Source organism: Cylas formicarius, unplaced genomic scaffold (assembly GCF_029955315.1).
Source record: "Cylas formicarius isolate icCylForm1 unplaced genomic scaffold, icCylForm1.1 PGA_scaffold_4__25_contigs__length_36172078, whole genome shotgun sequence".
Lineage (NCBI taxonomy): Eukaryota > Metazoa > Arthropoda > Insecta > Coleoptera > Brentidae > Cylas > Cylas formicarius.
The window spans coordinates 28,188,691-28,211,482 of record NW_026844334.1 but is presented as its reverse complement, the minus strand read 5'-3'; the positions used below and the strand labels follow the sequence as shown (position 1 = coordinate 28,211,482).

Below are 22,792 nucleotides of genomic sequence, written 5' to 3'. Positions count from 1 at the left end.
TTCGTTATATTCTCCTGTTTTTGCCTTCAACTTCCTACTTTCGTCAATGAGATCCGAAATACTCTGGGTTATCGTCTTTTTTCTTTTTGTTCTGTAATCGTCTTACCTTTCTTCTTGCGCTTTCAACACTTCTTTAATTGATGTCCAGCATGTTTCCACATCAGTACATTCTGTTGATTTAATAATAATAATAATTTTCAGTCTATTTGATTTGCTTGAGTCTCAGGAATTTGCACCATGGTGTTATTTCTTTTAAATCTTCGCATTGGAAAGCCCATTTCGACGGGGTTGTGATCAGAGTCAGCATACTCTGATGCTCTGATTGACTAGAATGTAATCTATATGATTGCGCGTTTTCTTTACCGGGAATTTTCATGTGTACAATCTTTATGAGTGTAGTTTGACGAATGTATTTCCTATTATGGGATTCTGTTCAACAGAAATATTTTCACCCCTTTCATTTCTGACTGCAAGACCATATCTTCCAACTGTTTCACCATCGATTCCAGACCCCACTGTTGTCCAGAGTCAAGTCCAGTATATCAATTCTTATGATTACCAGAATCAAGTTTAGCTGCACCTGAAACAATTCAAAGGATATATCTGCAAGACATTTTTGGGGGGTCTGAAGCGAATACAGGAAATTTTTGAGAGTTATCAGGAATTCGACACCTACCTCCCTAGGGCAGTGAGTGAATACTACAATACATACACACACAATTTTACACTGTTTAGATAGAAACAGTACTATCAATAGATACTGATTTTGTACATCAATTCGGAACTACTTGTGTAGGAAAAATATAATACGCACAAATTTTCCCCACCCTTGCTTGACTCGAGAGTAAACTATTTCCTTGACTCGTAAGGATCACCTGCCTCTCTATAACTAAATAGTTTTTGGGTTACATTACAAGGCCCTTTTTTAATTGCATATATTGTAAAAATTACAGTAGTAAATTGGGTTAGTTTTGGTTGGTTACTTGTTTTCTGTCCATTATAGTTGTAATTCTAGTGTTCTGGTATTTGACAGTCTATATTTACAGGCCAAATGGTACCTTTTTTTTCTAAAAATTTTGTTTATTTATTTTATATCATTTCTGGTGTACATCAAACCAGGCTGATAAAAATGTATCAAATTATTTCACATTCACATAGGGTCTACTAAAATACGGTTGCCTATTTTGATGGAATTTTGATTTATATGTTATTTTTCAAATTTTCTAATATGGTAATAAATGGCAAAACCTTTTGCAAAAGATTTTTTACCACGGGTGTGGGTGAATAAGAAAAATCCATAATAAATGAGGACTTTCTTCGACGTATTGAATTAAATATACCAATTATATTAATTTAAACAATTTGAAAATGAGAATTGAGAATGAGTGTTTTGTGTATAGGAGGTGCTTGTTGAATATTTTTTCCACTTAGATATTTCTTCTGCGATATCTAGTATCTCAAAATCATATTTAGCCTTTTAAGAGTCATATTTCGGGATTTCGACTAGAGGTTAAACTTACAAGTTTAGGAAAACTAACGTTTTGTGCAAATTTACACGCATACATTCGGAAAAAATAGTTTTGGTGAGTTTTGATTGGTATCTACATAGCATAAAAAACAAAAAAAAATCCTCACAGAACACTTTTTTGCACACCTTAGCTCTTTTTTGTCTGAAAATTTAATAAGAATCGACAAATTTTGAGAAAATACTGCCGTAAAAACGCTGCATCCAATCATTAAGGATCTATCACCAGACTTATTGTTTGTTGAAAGCCGCAATGTCTTATGGATCGAAAGTCAGATTTTGCAATTGGTTAAAAACGAAATTTTAAATCTCGCGCATGCGCACGTGATTGGTTCGCTATTGGTTTAGTCTCATTTATATTGCGCCAAAGTAAAGAAGTTAAAATGAGTTTGAGTTCAGAAACTGAATCAGAAGTAGCGAAAAAAAGAAAAAAAGGTGGTGTAAATAGTGACAATTATAAGAGAAATGTGATGGTGATGAATTCCTATTCCTATTTTGTGGTCGCTAGTCGTAAATTTATGGTGGGACTGTCTGCAGTAGCTTCTATAGTTCTGATAAGGTTAAATGTACACACGCGGGATTTACAAATACATTCAAGTGCGTTTGGAGCACTTTGGAGTTTTTTATTTACGCTATTAAGTGATTAAGTGCAGATGACCAAAAGCATGTTTCAATCATTTTGTAAGTTGGAAACTCATGATTTGCATTTCAAAAGGTGGGTAGAAATACACACACACTCAATGGAAACAGTAGAATACAGACATGCAAAAGGCTCTTTTCGTCCGCTTGCGTTATATCTAAGAAAAGTTGCGAACGTATTGTATCTTTCTGGAAAAATTACAAAAGTCCGAGAGATATGCGTCGAAAAAACATGAGTGGAAATGCAATAAAAACACATATTATTATTAATATACGTAAACACATTATCTGCAACAACAATATTCGAAATGTTTTAACAAAAATATACGGATAATAAAATTTTTGAAAACATTTTTGGTCGTATTTTAAAGAAAACTATGATTTGAAATTATATGGCCAACTCGAAATTCCAGTACAGGATCTATATTATTTTCGCTAGCCGATCGTTTGCACCTTTGGAATTCACAATTTAAAACCCAAAAATATGGCTTGCTTGCGTATACCATGAAGAAGAGGCGAGTAAAGACGCAAACCACGTTTGTTTCATACTTAAACATTACCTATATCAGAAAGAGAAGTATAAAAGACTACATTTTTTCAATAATTGTGGGCAAAATAAAAACCAAAGATTTGCTATTTAAGGAGTCTGTTTGAGCTACAGAGATTCAAAGAAATATACTTTCGCGTGAGAGAAAATTATTATATGCCACGCGATTACTTTAGGCTAATCAGACGTCAGCTTAATAAAACAGATCGATTTTATACTATTCAAGAATATATCGAACAAATTGCGAAGGCATTTAAAAATTATAAGAAATTCTCACTAATTTCGGTTTCTAAAGGTTTGGTTAACAATTATAAAAACTGGTGCCCCGGATTTTCTAACAAAATTGGCGTTAGTAATTAACGTTACCCAAAAAATGTGCCACGCACTCAGAAGAAGGCCTATTCCAGGGGTGGCCAACAGGTCGATCGCGTCTGTTAGTTCAGTCGATCGTGGCAAGCCAAAAAATATAAATGCGTAGACCAGACTGCTCCACGTAATCACCTACTGCTGGACGCATCATCTTGTATAATTTTTCAATTGCTGTTCCGTCACCGTATTTATCCTCTATTTTACGCAGTATAGTCTTTTGTTTTCGGCGCGCGATGACCAATAAGCGGGAAGCGTGTGGGACGCGGGGGAGGGACGAGATCACCTTTGGTCCGTTCCACTTGCTCTTATTGTTGTTTGTCTTGTTTTGTAGCAATTTAGATTATTTTTCAAGTTCTAATCTTTTAAGAGATAAAATGCAGCATCCAGCCAGTGCGCGATGAAATCCAAAAACAGTTCGAAATTTAAGTAAAGATGCGGATGCAAAGGAACACTTGACCGCCACTTGTGCTTTTGTTTTAATAAATTCAGTTTTTAACATTTCGCAGGTGTTTGTTTTAGCTACAGAATGCTTTAAAATAGATTTATCGGCACCTCTATCATTCACATAAGAAAATCAGAGCGCACTATTTTTGCTCAATAACGTCGCTGCTGGCGTTGTGTTCAAATGACGTCATTTTTTTAATAAAAATGTCTTTTTGGGTTTCCCATTCTTATACCAACAATCACTTTCACCGTGGCCAATTTTCTTACAATGGTTGTAAGTTGGAAATTTGGATGAACCTGGAACTTCTTCTCGAACTACGTTTGGTGCCTCGTGTTTATTGCGACAAGTATCACGATAGTGTACTTAGCGGCCACAATTAAAACATGATCATTTTAACCTATTGTTTTTCCCCTAAACGTAATTTTCTGTTACGCATGTCATCGATTTTCAAAACACATTTTACACATCGTCTTGCATCATATTCACTTCGTAATATCAAAACCTCACGATTGGATTGCGCTAGTTGTAAATGTATGTACTTCTGCGTGATCTAAGCCATATTCAACTATACTTAAATCCTTGTCGCAGGGAAATTTTTCATAAAACCTGTATGTAGTTCGAATTTTCTGTTGCCATAATCATATAAAGAATCAAAATCACGACTACGCATGGTGCCAGCTTAAAATTCCCGAGCTCCGGGTGTTTCTTTATCAGGAAACGCAGTGATCATATCAGCACACAAATTTTCCCAAGTTCGGCGGTTCAGCCGCCATTCGCAACAGTGTCGATAACCTCGAATTTTCAAAGCCTCGCGTGCCCTATTGATCATTAAATTATCGGTGACGTTTAATTTGCCTTTTAATTTCTTAGCGTTTTCTAACCATTCACCACTATTATCCGGTTAATTTGAATGTTGGGAGTTGGCATTTCCTGTGAATGTGACGATGACGTCATCACCATCTTTGTTTGTTTCTCCGACTCAGCAATTTGTTGTTGGGCAGCGATTAAATTAATTAAAGTTTCTTGCCACTGCACTGTCCCTTTCAAAATTTCAAGAATAGACTCGACACAAGGTTCTCCGTTCGAATCTATTTGTAAGATTCAGCGCGGTACCTTTTGTGCAATTGTCTGCCGCCATTTTCACAACAATTCCTATTGCTTTTGCAACACTGGACCCGGAATAGTAGTAATACCATTTCCGAGGGATAACTCTTTTTTACGCTCACTAAGTATTGAGACATTTTGTGCCTTTTGCACGATACCCCTCCAGCGTTACCAGGACTGAGAATCTGTAACTCGTATCATATTCCTAAGCGAAAGAGATGCGGACGCCAAGAGAATCCGTCGTTACATACCGAGGTTCCTCCGTAAGCACTTATGTAGACTTCTCGGCTATATTTCGCCAAGATTCGTTTCGTCGGTCGGGCATGGATAATTATACTGCACGTGCTAAAAACAGAAACAATGATGAAAAAATCCCAACCTAAACAAAAATCGTTTTTCATTTTGGTTGACTAATGTTTGTTAGTTGGTTTTTGTACATTTAATTTAATTTAAATTAGCATAAAATATAGAACAAAATAACTGCATTACAGGTAGGTATTTGTTATGTTCGTATTTTATCCTGAAACCTCTTGGGACAAAAAAAAACTTATCCTATTTTTTGAACATTTACTGCATAAGGAGGAGAATCCACTACGAATCTCAAATCTAAATATTGCAAAAAAGGTAATGGGAAATAAAAGTGATCCATTTAATCTGCAAAAGAAGAGATTCATTGAATTGTTTCGGCTAAATAAGGAGCTAGTTCTCATTTAGGTCCTACCAAAGGAATGTGGCCGAGGAATACTTGCGTGCAGCAAGTCAACAGACCCTCAATCGGTGTATATATAGAGTATAGTTCCACAACCGTCTAATCATTGGATTTGTTTTCCCCAAGCTAAACAAGGAAATTCTCAAATTAAAAGAGCTTTTATGGAAAAAGGTGGATTCCCAGGAATTATTGGCTGTATAAATAGGACTCATATAGCAATCATCACACGGCATGAACAGGCGGTGTGATAATGATGCTCAGCAGAAAAATTATGCATTTATATGGCGTGCTTTGATGAATGGTAACTCAATATGCTGCAGGTAAGGTCTATAGAGTTTTATTTTCTGCTCTTCACTGTACGTGATATATCAATCATTGTTTTTGAATTAATATGATAAAAAAGTTGCACTCTTCAGCACTTAATTTATTTTTATACCAGCCTATGTATTTCGAGGTATCAAACTCTTGACTGGAACCTTCGGCACTGTACTAACACACAATAACGCGTTATACCACAAACCGAAACTGAATTTTACGTACTCGACGCGCGTTTCGCCAACCAAGTTGGTTCAGGACAAGATGCCAACTTGGTTGGCGACGCGCGTTTCGCCAACCAAGTTGGTTCAGGACAAGATGCCAACTTGGTTGGCGAAACGCGCGTCGAGTATGTAAGATTGAGTTTCGGTTTGTGGTAAAACGCGTTATTGTGTGTTATTTCAAGGTATATTTTAATTATATTTGTTTCTTTCATTCGATGTCAAAGGAATATAATGGTGGTTAGAGGATTCAGGATATGCATTACAACCTTGGGCCATGATGTCTGCGGTTTTACGGTCACAAACTGTTAATAGATATTTTAGACAATAAAATAATCTGAACTCATACTACGTTGTAGCATTTTTATTATTATTACAAGGAAACTATTTATAATAAACAAATATTAACATAGAAAATAAAGCTACAACATTGCAGGAACAGGAACAAATCATTACCGAAATAAGGAACAGGACTAATAACAGAGTACGAGAAATTAAAGAAGAATATTGGCAGCAATTTAGTAACGAAATGGAGGCGGATATGTACGGAACACAAAAAAGTATTTGGAAGATGTTGAGGGGTCTGAAACGAGAAACAAATGAAACAATACAACTAAGAGCAATTGCAGAAGATACGTGGGAAAAATATTTCAGAGACCTATACGCAGAAACAGATAAACCAATGGAAGCACAAGGGACAAGCTAAAGAGATAATATAGAAGATCACGCGCAAATTACCTATAAGCAAGTAGAAGCGACAATAAAGAAACTTAAAAATAGAAAATCTCCTAATCAAGTTAAAATGCCAAACGAGCTAATAAAAAACGCGGGCACGGCTATCATAGAGGAATATACAAAACTGTTTAACATTATATTACAATATAAGAAAATACCAGAGGAATGGAAACAAAGTACAACAATACCCATTTTTAAAAAGGGAAATAAAACAGACCCAGCAAACTATCGAGGGATAACATTAATGAGCACCTCGCTAAAACTTTTGACTAAGATCATTGCGGATAAAATCTCCTCAACAGTGCCAATAAGCGAGGAACAACAAGGATTCCGAAGAAACCGCTCCACTACCGATGCATTATTCATACTCAGGCAACTGGCTGAAAAACCTTTAGAATATAACTCTCCAGCCTATCTATATGCTTTATAGATTTAACAAAGGCCTTTGATAGAGTCCAACTAAAAAACATTATCACCATCTTGGAAAGCAGTAATGTCCCGAAAGAACTCACAGAACTTATCAAGGACTTAAACAGAAACACAACAACCCAAATAAGAACAAACTTTACCTTAACGCAGCATCTCCGAACTACAACTGGTATTCGCCAGGGCGACAGTCTCAGCCCTCTGCTATTCAACACAATTATGGACCAATTAATAAAAACCGTTAAGAATACTGGATTAGGATATCGAATGGGAATACATAAAGTAAACATATTATGCTATGCCGATGACGCAGTACTTATTGCAGAGTCAGAAGCCGACCTCCAAAGAATGCTACAAGCTTTTAACAGACAGGCAGACAAACTTAACATGCAAATTTCCACAAATAAGACCAAATGCATGACCATTGGCAAAGGAGCCTCTACGGTGCAAATTGGTAATAAAAAACAAAACTATTGATCAGATAATGTCACTCGAATACCTGGGATGCAAAATTACAAGCTCTGGATTCCTGGAAGAAGATGTAAGGAAACAAGCCAATAAAGCTGCCGCAATAACAGGACATCTTAAATATCCCATATGGAGAAACAAACATTTGAGTTCAGAATGTAAGTCAAGAATATACAAAACCTGCGTACGACCAGTAATGACATATGGTGCGGAAACCAGAGCTGAAACATCAGTAACAAAGAGAATCCTACGAACTACTGAAATGACGACCTTAAGAATGATAACTGGATACACATTGAGGGACAGACAGAGAAATGTAGACATAAGAGAAAAGTGCCGAACAAATGACGTTGCCAGATGACTAAGGCAGAGAAGCATGTCAGTAGAATGAGCCCCGACAGAATGGCCATAATTATTCGCAACAACGTATCCCATGGCAGAAGACCTACTGGACGACCACCTAAACGTTGGCGAGATAGTTGGCAGTCAACCTCGCAAGAGTTGCTTAGACGAGGAGGAAACCGGAACTAAACAGGCGATACGCCTTCTAAAAGAGGAAGAGGAAGAAGAAGAAGAAAAATCATTACATAATAGTATATGCATAAACTTGTAACGTTCCCTTTTCTTAAACTGGGTTTAATAAAAGAAACTACAACGGATAGTCTTTTTTCAGAGTTTTTGGATCGTTGTTCGACTACAGTCAGATACACTCTCTGTAGAATGATTTGGGCGCCACCAAGCCTTCACCTAGTTATGTTGGTATTGGAGCCTGCGACTTGGAACGGGTTCTATTTTAAACGGTGTTATAAATTATCTAGGTGGTTAGAAAGACAAACAACTGATAACCTTCCGATGTTATTTTAATTAAATTGTTTCAATGAAAGTTAGATATAAGTTCAAGTTTGTACTCCGTTGTTGAGATGCGTACATGAAGGTGTTTGTTTTAGTTTTAAAATAACAATTTGATACTTGACTAATGCAAATAAAAAGGGTACATCGTTTATACAGAGTTCGTCTGGAAAGATTATTTGCAAATTGTTAATGAAAATCAAAAAATATATAAAACGCAGTAAATTTACTCCTCTAAATAGTAATAATAAATAATTACAACACTAACTCCCGAATTGTTGACTTAAAATAAATAAAATACAGCTGTAAACCACTTGATCAAGGGATTCCCGCTACGTAAAACTTGTAAACGAAAGTATTATCAATTAATATGCGATAAGTTATTTATCAGTTACCCTGTATATTAAATATATTGTGCTTGTAAATATGTATGGTTGAAATTTAGGTTAAAGATCGCGATAGGTTTTTTTTTTTAATTTACTCTGCTTGTTTTTGTTATTTACATTCCATTCAACTCTTTTTGATGGGCAGGTGAAGTGCTCATTTGGCAAACGATACTAGTGTCACAGTGGCGGGATCTGTTCGATAGGCAGTAAGTTGAGCCGGAACTTGCAGGTTGAGTTACCAACAATGTGACCCAGTCTTAGAACCCTTAAATTACGTTAAGATATAACGACAATCGAAACTATAATTGACATGCAATCGGCATGAAACAAAGAACCTTACCTATACAAGGGTTCTACAAGCATCGCATCCTCAATGAACAAAAATACGGCAGTCAGGACGTAAATAAGTGCTCAAAGTTAACTTCTAACCTGAAAAATGTTGAAATGAATTATGAAAATAGATCGATGAGTCAAGATTTAAATTTTAACATACCAGAACTTCCATTTTGAATGTGCCATATGACATCCACGATTGAACAGAACGATATTAACTTAACACCTTTCTCGGGGCCGACAGCACATAACAAGGAATAACCAACCACATGAGCAAACAGAATTTAACGTGATAGTAATGGCGTTTTTCTTCAAAATTATTTCGGCTCGCCTTGACCCACTAACACGTCGTCTTCTCACCCTCGGCCAAAGTCAAAGAGTGCCTTCGCTAAGCGGTGACCCCACCACCACGGAACCTAATCGAACTGTCACATTCACGCACTGGAGCCATTCGCCCAAAGTAGGAAGGCTACACACTTTTAAATTTAAAAAATTATTTTAACTCCAACCTTTTCAATAATTGTGAAAACAAATTATTGTGTCTTCCTTAATTTTGACATAATTCGAATAAACAGGTAAAATAATCGACGCTAAAAAAAAACAAATATATAAATATGCAACGGATGCGATTTTTAGGAGTTTAAAAATCCTTCATTAGCGAAATAGTCTCTCCTTCTTCACATAAAACGAATTCCAGAGTCACACCCCAGCAGGCATAGTTTCCCGTTCTGCCAAGCGGTGCTTTTGCCCTCGTCCACTTCCTCCATTACCCTTTTGACTGCGTCCGCTGTGGATCTCTTTTTCGAGAAACCAAACTGGGTACTTTCAAAACCGCAACGCATGCTAATTTCAGCAGAGTCTTTACTTGATAAGATGCTTCAGCAGTGTGCACACACAGAGACTTATAGGATAGACCCGGTTCACGCTTCTTAGGCTTTTCTAGGTGGACTAGTCTGGCCTTTTTCCATATTCTCAGAAATTCCCCTCTCAACAGCAACTGTTTCATTAGATTCAGACAGATGTCTTGTAGTTTCTGCCCCACATATCTTACAATCTTGGGATGTACACCATCTAAACAACTAGCGTTTTTTAATTAATTCTATTGGCCGCTTCTTGGAGCTTATGTATTGTGTAATTGCAATGCGTGTCCAATAGATCGTCCCTTGGAAATAGTTTTTTTGCCTCTTTGACCATAAAAACTTCGGAGAGTTCTGAGTACTCTTAGGTTCAATCTTTTTGTCGCTCTTCTTGAAGCCGGTTCTTAAACTTCTTTTATTCACATTTTAGATTCGAATCTTTATTCTTTATCTTTATATTGCGATGCCATTTTGACTCGTTGAGCTACTATTTGATTATGTAAGGACATAAAAGACATATCGTTGCAACTGATCTTTTTTCGTAAAGTTATTTATTACAAAACGCCAGGTAATCAATGGCAATCACTGCACGAACGATTGCCTAGAGAAAGCCCTTTCTAAAGATTCCAAGGTTATTAAAATGAATTAAGCGTCTTCGAACACACCTGCCCTGTTCAATTAAATTACTAGTTAAACGAGTGCTTGAGCTAACCAAAACTGAGATGCTATAAATACTTACGCTTATAATAATATTTATACATTTATTCTGCTGTATTCAATATACAAAAAAATAAATAGATAAATTGCTGAAAAGGAAATGAAAGCAATTAAAAATGGTTCAATATTCAATCAAATGATACATAACAACAATTTCTAACCATTAATTCACTTGAGTAACTGCAAAACTCTGTCACTCACTTGTATGTTAAATTCAAAGACCGATCCAAAGAGCATAACAGATGATTTGGTTGGATTAATTATCAAACCTGACGTGCTGAGAATTCAGTCGGTGCTTTTAAATCTTTATTAATCAATTCTTGTGCCGTATACTATGTACTGAGGACAAACGAATATATTACCTGAGTATCATCAGCATAAAAGTATGCCGTGCCATTTTTTATACATAAGACAGAATTGCTGTTGTAAATTGTATTTAAAGGAGGCCCCATTATAGGACCTTGATATCAAGATGACCAATTTTTGTCAGAAAATGTATCTTCACAACCTGCGTATTCCGTGTCAGCCCAGAAAACGTAAAATATCCTTCTTTCGCCGATTTGCAATTGCAATTTTTGGCACGCTAGTTTATTTTGTAATTAGGTATCTTACAGAAGAGAATAGACAATAAATAAAAAATGTGTAAATCATTTATTTGACTGAAGAAGGCCAATTAAAGCGCCGAAACATTGAACATTGAAAATTAAAATTTCAATGTTTTATTCTTTCCTTCGAGAAAATTTACTTTTTCACAAAATCATTTCGTAAATAAAATGTTATATCTAATACTAATTTTTTAATTTAATATTTTTGGGATAGAAAAAATGACATTTGTGGTAATTCATCTATCTTCCATTTTTTTATGATACTTTTAATTTTTTTTCTGAATATTTTGGCTTAAACCTTTCCTATGGGGACTCTTGTAGAGCGGATTTTAAATATATTAATTATTTTTCCTTTTTTTTCCTCCAATATATTCCTTGTTATATCAGAAGCCAAAACTTTATTTTCTAAAATGCATATGATTCAAAATATATTATACTTAAGTTTAGATTTTCGTGCATAAATTTTAATGATAGTTACTTAGAATTTCGCAGGATCTGAATCTGAAGTAGAATATTTTCTGGTAAATTTTTGGTAAAAATGTTTGTAAAAATTGTCCGTGTCTGAACCAATGCAGTAACAGTTTACATAGGTAATAAAAAATATGGCAGTGCCGTAAAAGTTTATTTGAAATTATAAGTGGAATTCGTAAATAACCATAGTTTTTAAAGAAATGTGCAAACTTTAAAATAATAATGCAAATCAAAATAATAAATAATAAGACCTCTTAAACTCAAACCGCGGTTAATTTCTGGAATGAGATAATAAAACTTTTTATACGTACCTAGTACACTAGCAAGCTACCTATTTCACCACTTCATTATATAAAATAGTAATTCTACTTATATGTACTAAAGCCTGCACTAACAGCAGTGTGTATAGAAACCTGAAAGTTTTAAAATAAGTACCTGAGTAAAATAGTCCCACAGAAAACAGATGCATAAGTGTATTCGTGTACTCGTCAAATCATTCTTGTACCGAACTATCCCAATCTTTCTTGAAATTTTTTCCGATTGACATATGCAAAAAATGGTTTTTGCCCTACTGCATCTACCCAAAATTGCGATGCAAGAGTGCTAGTTTCAGGATATCATCAGCTTTTCTAAATTAGGGTGTTAAAGGGTGATTCCTTGTTTGAAGTAAAGGTTAGTTTGTTACATAAAAGTTGTGGTCAAAATGAGAGAAATAATATTTTCATTTTTTATTTTATAAACGAAAATGGATAAAAGCAATACAATTATACGGAAGTATTATTATTAGCAGGCAGTCCTTTTATGATCCTGATGGAAGATTACTACAGGATTTAGCGAATCCTGTCCTTTTGCAAGCTACTAATCTTTCTCCTAGACCTTTTCCAGGAGAGCTAAGTTCCCACCCTTAACAATATCTTATTAAAAGATTCAGTTTACATTTCCCCAGAGACCTGAAAATCGTCTGCTGACGCAAAACGGGTTATAGTCAAAGATTTAGGAAATCTGTCAAATCAGTTAAAACATGTCAATAATAAAATTGCGATAACAAAAGTCACAACCAAATAAAAGACTGGCAAGGATAAATCTCTTACAATTAAAAGGCCAACCTGTACAAAAGCAAATTAAACTGGATCTGCGGCGGCGGATTGAAGAGAACACAATTGAAATGACAAATACATTAAGAACTAATTAGAACTTATCGTTGAAAATACAGAAAAAGAAAACATCGGTGGGTGACTGACAAAATACAAAATAATACAAAATAATGGAGAAAAGAAGACAATACAAAATAAGAATGACGAGGCGTACACACAAATACAATAACACATAAAATCTAATGAAAAGGAAAATAAGAGAAGCAAAAGGATTGTGAATCATAAACAAATACCTAGAAATAGAAGCCCACTTACCTCAAAGTCTGCAGTCGAAATTCTACGGATTTGTCTTTGTAACTAGAATTTTTAAAGCAAGTAGTTTTTCTAACACTCGAATAAGCGATAATAATTTTTCAAGCTTGTCCACGTTATTGACGATTGTAAAAAACTCCGGGCACTAAAAAACGTGAAATTAGATGTTTCAGACAAGTTTATTAGCTTTAACGTTGAAAGTCTATATACCAACGTGCCCTTGGAGGAGTCGTTAAGTATTGTCGAGGCTAAACTAAGGAATGATACATACCCAAAAACAAACGGCCGTAGAAAAAGTATAGTATGTAACAAGTTCGGTAAACTTTTTAACTCTCTCGTTTACTAAAAACTTGCTCCGCTGCTCTCCGCTTGTGTCACATTAACTCGTGAGTCAAATGCCGTTTACCGCACTTGTTGCATAATATACTATTTACGTATTATTACGACTTTCCTATCTAATGGAACGTTTTGATTATTTTTTTACATGATATTATTGCGTTAAATACTTCTTATATTATTTATATGAATACCTGTATCGCGAAGTTGCAGAAAGGAGACACGCTGCTTAACCGGGTTTGCTAAAATCTGATTGAGCAGCCTAATACCCTCATTACAATCGAATGTGAAGTTGTTATATTCGTTTCAATGTACTGAAATAAAATACCACGTTATTGGTTTCGTATTGGTTTAGACTCATTTCTATTAATTATGGTATAGGGGTTAAAATGAGTTCAAGTTTAGAAATTGAAACCGAAAAGCAAGAATTGCCAGAGAGAAATGCGTGAGAAAAACATTAGTGGAAATGCAATAAAAACACATGTCAGTTTATCGTAAACACATTGAGTTGTACCCTATAAAAACATCCCACTACACGAGACGAGAAATGCGTTTTCTGGATTGCAAATTATCACAATGCTTGAAATGTTTCGACACAAATATCCCGATAATAAAATTTCTTACAAATTTTTTTGCTCCCATTTTAAAGACAATTATGATTTAAAATTTGGCAGACCAGCAAAGGTCTTGTGAAGAGCTCAATTCAAAAATTAAAAGTGATTCTCTGTACCTATGGTTCACAAGGGGACCTAGCAGGTAATTTTATGCGGTAAAAAAACTTTGTGAAGAGGACTATGAGGAATTTGCATTGATTATATGGCCAATGTTTCTTTACCCGAAAATGAAATTGGAATGAATATACGATGAAGGTAAAGGCCCAAATCACGTTCGTTCCTTTCTTAAACATTGCTTAAATCAGAAAGATAATAACAAGTATTAAAGACTTTCCTTTTTTTGCAATAATTGTTGTGGGTAAAATGAAAACAAAACATTGATCCGCTATTTAATGAAACAGCACTATAGTTGAGGGCTGTTTAGTTGTGGCGGACTTATAATGCAGGGCTGATGCCAGCCAATTGTTTGTAGAATTGAATCACCAACTTCATTATCTGTGTATATCTTAATTTTTGAAAGACTCTTCCACAGGCTACTGTAACTCTCTCCGAAGAAGCCAACAGGATGATTGGCAAAACGTTAGCAAAATAGACTCAATAACCCACGCAGGAGAAATCCAGAAGTTTTGTGTATCTTAGCATGTATGGCTTATGTAAAAAGAAACACTGAAGAATACAATTTATGTCTAAAACACCGTTTTCATCATATACGATATAAAAATAACATCAACATAATATCGACATAAAATTAATGTACATTATGGTCCAGTATATTTTAACAAACTACTTGATGTTATTAGGAATATATGCGCTAAAGCTAGTTTAACTATGGCTGATTTCCTACCAATCCCAATAGTGCAAATTGTTTTTGACTTTCTGTTTTTGTCATTTATGTTTACATTTGTGCGATTGTGCCAGAGTATGCTTTAGGAACATGAATGAAATAAAGTTAAGTAAGGTAAACTAACAGTATTGCTGAAGTAAAATTCATATTGATTGCGAGTAGGATAACCAAATCAAATATCCAACTGCTTGCAAACTTTACTATCGATAGAATATTAAATAGTCCGAAAATTGTGAAACTTTCCAAGTTATATCCTGTCTATAATTTTCTGATAATGTCAAAATAATGAATAATAAATGCAAGTTGACATTCACATCATTCATAAGCCAAACTGTCACCATTTTAAAAATATTTATTGTTGGTACCATTGTTGGGCCATTTTTCATTCACATTCATTATTCATTTACCTAAAATTCATCTCTGAAAAATTTATTATTGCATACATAGGTTATTTATTTAATTAGTTTGGTTTATTTATTTATTCCGTATTTTATTCTGATGATGACGAAATTTCAAATAAAGCAAGTCATTGCGATAACATTTTGCCAAATTATTTGTCGTGTAGCTTAAAGTAATCACGTTTTGCTCAAAACAAGCGTTTTTGGTATAGCAATCAATGGTGGATTTGTTAAGGTTAGCTAAAAAATATCTCAATTGAAGATAAAATATCTATGTTATTTTTTTCACATTTAAATAAATAAATATTTAGGAAATGGTACTATTGATATGTTTCTCAGCTACTGGCATGCGGTTCACTAGGTATCTTTGGTAACTTGTAGTGTGAGCTGGATACTTAACACAAATCTTCGCAGCCAGAGTCGCCGGTCTGATAGGGATATTGGCCTATGTAGTTACCCCTGAAGAAATAGGTTGAAATAGTTTTTATAACCGAGACCAGAAGAATTTAGAAATTGAACATAACTACAAATAATTGATTTTGAATACTTACGCAGGTCCATAGTTGCAAACGTAAAGCTTCTGGTAACGATAAGCGTCGTCCGTTTCATAAGCTGCGTATCCACATCCTACGTATTCTGTGTCGGCCCATACGAGCTAAGAGAGAAATAAAAAGTTGTTATGTTTATTTTTTTTTTAAATATTTAAAAATATTTCTACAATCCGAATATCCAAATCTTTCCTTTGCCGAATTTGATATTGACGTTCTAGTTGACAACTTTTTACTAGAGTAAGTCCTGCAAAAATTATTCAGTGAACGGCTAAGATATTCACACAAATTCGTTTCAAAATCAGGTATTGGATTTCATTAAAAATAGCCGCACACGTCCATCATAATGTTTTCATTTGCCCTAAATAGAGTGGGTCAAATCCAGGTGTTGATACCATGTTCCTTTTTTTTTAATGCACTGTCGAGTTCTGTAGAAAAACGAAGAACAGAAATTTGATTTTGTAATCAACAGATAAGTAGCTAGTACTAGTAAAGTTCTTAAATTGAGAATTAAAATTTTAATTTTTATTGGATATGGATACAAAATGAGAACTCAAGATGAAGTTTGTAATTTATTTAATGCAAAATATCAAGAAAGAACCTTTCGAAGATCCGCAGTAAAATGAAATATTATTAGGTGTTGAACACCATTAACTTCTTGACAATACTAATCCGTTTAAAAATATTTCAAAGACATTCTTCAGGACATTTTAATTGAATTATTGAAAACAATTCTGCCTATTTGGAATATACTGCCGATTTGGATTTGACAAAGAAACTGCATGAGTAATAATTAATTTGAACAAATTGTAAATATCTGGCTCCAGTCGGATTTTGATCGAAGAAATGAGCTCCAATGATTTTGTTATTCAAAATCCCTGACCATAGTTTAACAAAACTGTAGTCTGCGATCGAGAGAATCTTCAACTCGTGTAGTCATGTAATCTTGAAGAGATGATACTTTTCTTCTTTTGATACTCCCAAAGCTGCTACAGGGTTATGCTCAAATTCTCATAGAATGTTTAATCTTGCACTTATTGCATTGCAGTTTTTGAACGACCTGGCCGTAGACGATCTTTGACATACCCTGTTTCTACAAATTTCCTCTCTATTTTACTCACTGTGGATCTAGTATTAGATTTTTCTGGATATTTTGCGTAAAAAAATTTATAAACTTGTTGAGTTTTCATTGAGTCATATCCAATAAAACATAAAAATTCAATTTTATGATTTTCATTTAGATGCACCAAATTTACTTTTTTTAGTGACAAGTAATTATAATCATTTTAGACTAGCTACTACTTACCTGTTCATTTGAGAATAAAATTTCTGAATTTCATTCTTTTCCTCATGTGTTCCATTTTGAATAAGGAACTAAATATCGACATCTATTTTTTTACCCACCCAGTATATTTACTCCACGACATGTGTGCGAGCATTTTTGTGGAAATCCAGAACTAATTTTTTAATGAATTTTTTCCATATTGTAGCCATTCAATGTATAATATCATTAGTTAATTGTTTTAAAACGGTGGTCATTATTATGTGCTAATTGTCTGAGTATGGTCAACTCCCTATTGAAAAGTTCTATTGATAAAGGAAAGTTAAACAATCTATTAACGGAGGAATTGAAAGCAGAAAATATATATGAAGGGATTGAACTGTCTTCTTACGCATTATTTTTGAACAGCTGAGCTTAATATACAACTAAAAATATTGCTGCACATGTAAGTACGTCTTTCAATGGCTCTTAACTTTAACTTTTTCTAATCGCCTTTATTTGGTAAGGTTCGTGGAAAGGTTGTGTGTACAGTACCTGCGTATAATGTCCAGTGGCACTATCGAAACCGTTGTTGAAGGTGTAAAATTGGTGTTCGTTAAACCAGTCCTGGATAGCGGAATCCCAGTCGGATGCTGTGTCGTACGCGGTCGACATATAGATGTAGAGGTTTTGACCCACGGCTTGCCACCTACTATCAGTGACTGTTTGATGGGCAAACACGCAGCTGTTAGCAATCTGCTGAGCTGCTCCGGCAAGGGCATCGTCGTATTTCTTGAAATTGAAAAACATATAATACAGATTTCTCGTTTGGATAATAAAAAATATATACCAATGCTTTCAGGTTCACTCCCCTCGGTTGTCCCTCGACGGCGTCGTTTGCTATAAGCCTCCGAAGCTCGTTGTGCTTGTCCACAATGAAGCTTTTTTCGCCTTCGCTTACTTCACTTACTGAAAAAATGTTAAACGGCGTCATTCACACGGTAATGGAACAATCGCAATTGGAAGCAATTTAGTTGTTAGAACAAGTAAACACTACAAAGCAATTACGTTATCGTCAACTAAAAGCACGCAGAAAAATGCGCAATAGTCAGAAAACTTCAATTATAGTATATTATGCAACAAGTGAGGTAAACGGCATTTGACTCACGAGTTTAATAAACGAGTGACTTAAAAAGTCTACCGGACGTGTTCAATACTATACTTTTTCTACTACCGTTAGTTGACAAACGTCAAAATTCAAGGTTTGAGAAATATCTCCGAAAACATCCGATTGCTCCCAAACCAGTGCGCTAAAATCCCGGAAATGCCCGAAGTTGCTAGTAGAAAAACAACATAAATGCATATGTATTGTAGCTTTTATTATTAGTTCGAGAAGCGACATTGTAGTCTTTTGTGGTTATTTAAATTTATTATATGGTGCTCCCTGCTTATTTTTTTTAAATTCACGAACCTAATTAGATGGAAAAAAAGTATTAAAATTCTTTCCGGTTTAAGCAAAAAAAAATTATATCAGATATAATTTAGCTGATAATTAATGTCTTTTTTTTGTGCTTTTAAATTTGAGAAGATTGTCACTAAACATTTGCCTCTTCCGAAAATAAAAAAAATATTCAGAACTAGTCTCTATTATATTTTAAATTATTGTATATTCTACCGACAGTGCCAAAGTTAAATTATTAAAAGCAAGAAATAAGTTCTTACGATTCTCCAGTGTATTGTTTCACAGCAATAATTAAATATTTATTAAATGTATAACATTCTCATGATACTAACTATCAATGTGTATAATAGGTTCTCCTCTGAACTTTCTTTGTAATAATAATAATAATAATATTCCAAGGTTTGAAATTATTATTTTTTAGCAATATGTAATATTTTGTGGTGATTGGACTTTTTCTAATAACAATTTTAGCTATTTTTGATTGTAAGCTTTCTCAAGGGAACTTTCTTTAATTAACGTAACATATTGTAAGAACTTTAGACAGGTTCAATCAAAAGTAGCTGTGATTTCAAATAAAAAGCAAATGTTGTAAAGCCAAAATGAAGGATGGGTGATTGATTTGTCAAAAAAAGACTTTAGTAGATAGGAATCTTTCGCTTGTCATAGTAAGCAAACTTAAATTTACTAATATGTTTTGCACCACTGGCAGCATTTTTTTAAATAAATATGTCACACGGTTTAGGGTTTTAGTTTAAGTACAAAAACTGTTAAATTTCTGTAATATAAGCTGGTCAACATATCAAAAATTTCCTGAATTATTTTTTATAGATAGACTTTTTTAGGGTTATACTTGAGCCACGATGCTAAAATAGGGAAAATCTTTTAAAACGTGTCATTTACCTAAAATTTTCGAAATTAAATAAGGCACCCCTCTTGATACTTGTTGAAAATAATACAAATCAAAAAATATCTCCAAAAATGCACCCAAATCGGATAAAATACGCATTTATAATATTTAGAAAAAGGAAATCTAGCATTGTGTACTAATTGACAATAGTGCCAATTTGACTACTTACCAAAAATATTGCAGGCATTGGAAAAAGCCAATCCGCCCAACACCAAAACGATCTTGTTAAAGCAAGCCATTGCTACAATTCCCAGAAATCACTACAACAAAATTAGAAAATTTAAGATCTTTGTACTTGTGAATACTGCAGCAAATTGATTTTCGTCAACAAATCTGCTGATTTATAGATTAAAAAATAGTCGACTAATGAATTTTTCCCGGTGACAATCTTAATAACAGTATTTATATCAATTTTCGATATGTAATTGAGCGGAAATCTTCAGGTTTTGTACACCGATGTTTATGTGTATTTTTTTTTCTTAATATGAAATTATTTGCAGAGATAAAAATCCGGCAAAGAAACTTCCACAGGCTACTGTAATAATTTTTATAAAACTTCTGGATTCCTCCTGCGTCGGTTTTTATTGAGTCGGACTTGCTGACGTTTCGCCAATCATCCTGTTGGCTTCTTCAGTTGTTGGCTCCAGTTTCAGTCAAGCTCTGAAGAAGCCCACAGGATGATTGGTGAAACATTAGCTAGTTCGAGTCAACAAAAACCGAGGAAGGAATCCAGAAATTTGATAAAAAGTACCGGCAGTTATTCATTTAAAAAAGGGCTTCGTCCGACTGGAGCGGCTTCTTTAATATCGGTTTATGCGTAGTTAATTACTGTTAACTATAATCAAGATAATAAGCCGCTACCGGAATCAAATGAATTGGTTCAGTGGATATGTATTAATAATAAATAAAGGTTTGTTAGCGGCACTTGAGCGAATATGTTAGCCATATCGATGTAATGTTTATGTGACTTTTTTTAGTTTACCCTTTTTTTATTATAAACGTCCAAAAATATTGGCCGTAATCTAGTTTTCTGTCATCAATTTTAATGTTTATTTCTTTTTATCTAAAAGTTGGGTTTAAACTAATGTTTTCAGAATTAAATAGACGAAAAATAACTAATTGAGAATGTACAGCGCACATATTGAATGCAAAACAAGATGAATGAAGAGTCATATACAAAAAAGCGTTCCCAAACAATTTAACCACATAGAGGAGTTATAGAAACGCCCTACTTTTATGAAATACTTTGTTGGGGATTCGAATATTAAATAAAATTTCAAATAGCTTATGTTAACTTATACCCATAGCTAGCTCCTACGTATTTCAAAAACCTTTGCTTTTTTGTGAAGCGGGAATACCTTATGCTGCATGTTCCCTATTTGATAAATACGCAGTTCATTTTACGTCGTCAATCAAAAATAGTTACGTAGAAAGCACTGAAGAAATCACGTTTGTGTTACTATATGCTAAGTTACAACAATTTAAAATGTGAATACAGCCTTTTTTTATTATTGATTATGTGTACAGATATTTTCTATGTTCATCATCTTAACTTAGCTTAAAAGCTCGAAAAGTTTCAATGTTTTCCGTCATATGTGCAGACATATCTACCAAAATTCAGTTTTTGCTTTGCCCTTATTCGAGCTATCCCGTATTTTTTCCTGAGCTGAATTTAAAACACCCCGCGCGTTCCGCAAATGTCACTTAAGTTGATAGACAGCTGAAATTTTGGGTCTTGGGCTACTTGTCGAGGTTTCATATAGAACAGTTTGTTCGGTGTTATACAAAGTTGTTTAAAACTTGTCTAGTATTTTTGAAATATAGTAAAGGTTTTCAAAAGTATTTCCAACACAAAATCGGAATGCATGGTTAAAAAGGAATTTTCGAACAATTCAAGATTTGAAAATATGTTCAATGTAAAGGTACTACTTGAAATCGGAAGTCGACATTGACTTTGTCCTTTTAAATAAAACAATTATTGCTTAATTTTTAGATATCTGGAAGAATTGCCTGGATTCAGATTTCCCTGCTAATCTAATGTCAATAGTTTCTATGATTGATTCTTTAAGATGACGGACAATTTATGAAGCAGCTGCACCATATTCATACCGGCAAATTGGTTTTTTCAAATATGTCCTGTAAAATCCGGAAATCGAATGCTGAACTTAGATCGATCTACTTAGATATCATTTAACGGTTTCCTTGTTTTTTATATTTTCTGTAATAAAAGTTCAAGCATATAAAGTTAAAGGATCACTACGGACTAAAGAAATTCGAAATACAGAGATCTTTCTAACTACAAAAACATATAAGGAACGGCTACTCTGTGAGAAACCCTACGAACTTATGACATTGGTGTGCCATGTTATAAAAAACCATTATATCTATACAAACCATTATATCTTTATTTCCGGTCAAAAATCGCTCTTGTTAAGATTATACATGACCGACCTGTATTATTTTAAAACAGACTGTCTGGTTGGTTAAACCTAATAATATGCTGTTAAGCGACAATCACATGATCAACAATATCTGCAATAGATCAGCAATAAGTACTGCCTGTAAGCCCTCACATCATCAGTATTACCGGCTGTAAGGGTGGTACTTATAGCCTTATAACCTGCGGCTGCCCGGGCCAAATAAAATAATTAAAGCTCCTTTAAGGCCTGATCGACGCTCATGAGTTCGGTCTTGGCGCCGATTGAAAAGAATGATGAAAATACTGACCATGTGAGATCGTGTGAGGAAACAAGACAGTGTGAGGGCAGTTTGCAATATTATTTTAGACATTTTCACTCTCAAAGTAAACTATATAGATATTAGGTATAGTATAAATATATGTTTTTTAATGCCATAACATGTAAAACTCGGACGGACAGGTAGTTGACCTTCCTATGCCTTAGTTTTCAAAATTCTCAGCATTCAGTTTTGCAAAAATTGTTGACATATGTTCGCATATGAATGAAGTTGGACAGTGAACAATATACCAGTTTGGGCACGAAGATAAATGCGGCCCCATCAAGATCAGGATTACGTAAAAAACTAAATACCAACCGTGAACAAAATAATGTCTGAATTAAAAAAGGATGATTTCATTCATGGATAAAAGGAAATTGTGGAAAATTTTAAGGGAAATAAATTTCCATAACGGAAAAATTCATAAACGAAAATCACTCCTAATAGAGAAAGAATCTTCTGGCGACGATTAAATTTGAGAGCATGTGAAACAACCTTTCTTGGAAATATTAATAATTATCTTGAAGACTACTTCCAGCAAACACTTCTGATCTTATTT

General features: G+C 34.2%; 1 protein-coding gene across 5 annotated transcripts; it reads right to left on the bottom strand.

Annotated features, from left to right (window-relative positions):
• Nucleotides 1-4,934: 4,934 nt before the first annotated feature.
• LOC132701224 (venom allergen 5-like) lies at nucleotides 4,935-22,456 on the bottom strand. 5 transcript variants are annotated; one of them, XR_009618735.1, is made up of 9 exons: nucleotides 19,667-22,456; nucleotides 17,979-18,097; nucleotides 17,684-17,920; nucleotides 15,871-15,974; nucleotides 15,720-15,778; nucleotides 13,131-13,777; nucleotides 9,232-12,134; nucleotides 9,079-9,167; nucleotides 4,935-4,974 (listed from the first exon to the last, which is right to left on the bottom strand). XR_009618735.1 is itself a non-coding variant. In XM_060668997.1 (6 exons), exons 1-6 carry the CDS (start codon nucleotides 19,734-19,736, stop codon nucleotides 13,770-13,772), a joined length of 597 nt encoding a protein of 198 aa, XP_060524980.1. In that variant the 5' UTR covers nucleotides 19,737-22,456; the 3' UTR covers nucleotides 12,154-13,769. The 5 variants fall into 5 exon arrangements, 3 of the variants coding, with proteins under 3 accessions (XP_060524980.1, XP_060524982.1, XP_060524981.1); XR_009618736.1 differs by lacking the exon at nucleotides 4,935-4,974 and adding an exon at nucleotides 7,332-9,003 and having other exon boundaries at nucleotides 19,667-19,757; XM_060668997.1 differs by lacking the exons at nucleotides 4,935-4,974; nucleotides 9,079-9,167; nucleotides 9,232-12,134 and having other exon boundaries at nucleotides 12,154-13,777.
• Nucleotides 22,457-22,792: the final 336 nt, after the last annotated feature.

Coding starts and splice junctions, on each gene's coding strand:
- LOC132701224 (XM_060668997.1), bottom strand. CDS start 19,736: ATGGCTTGCTTTAACAAGATCGTTTTGGTGTTGGGCGGATTGGCTTTT. Junction 18,098..19,666: donor CAATGCCTGCAATATTTTTG/GTAAGTAGTCAA, acceptor ACATTTTTTCAG/TAAGTGAAGTAAGCGAAGGC. Junction 15,779..15,870: donor GTTTGCAACTATGGACCTGC/GTAAGTATTCAA, acceptor CTATTTCTTCAG/GGGTAACTACATAGGCCAAT.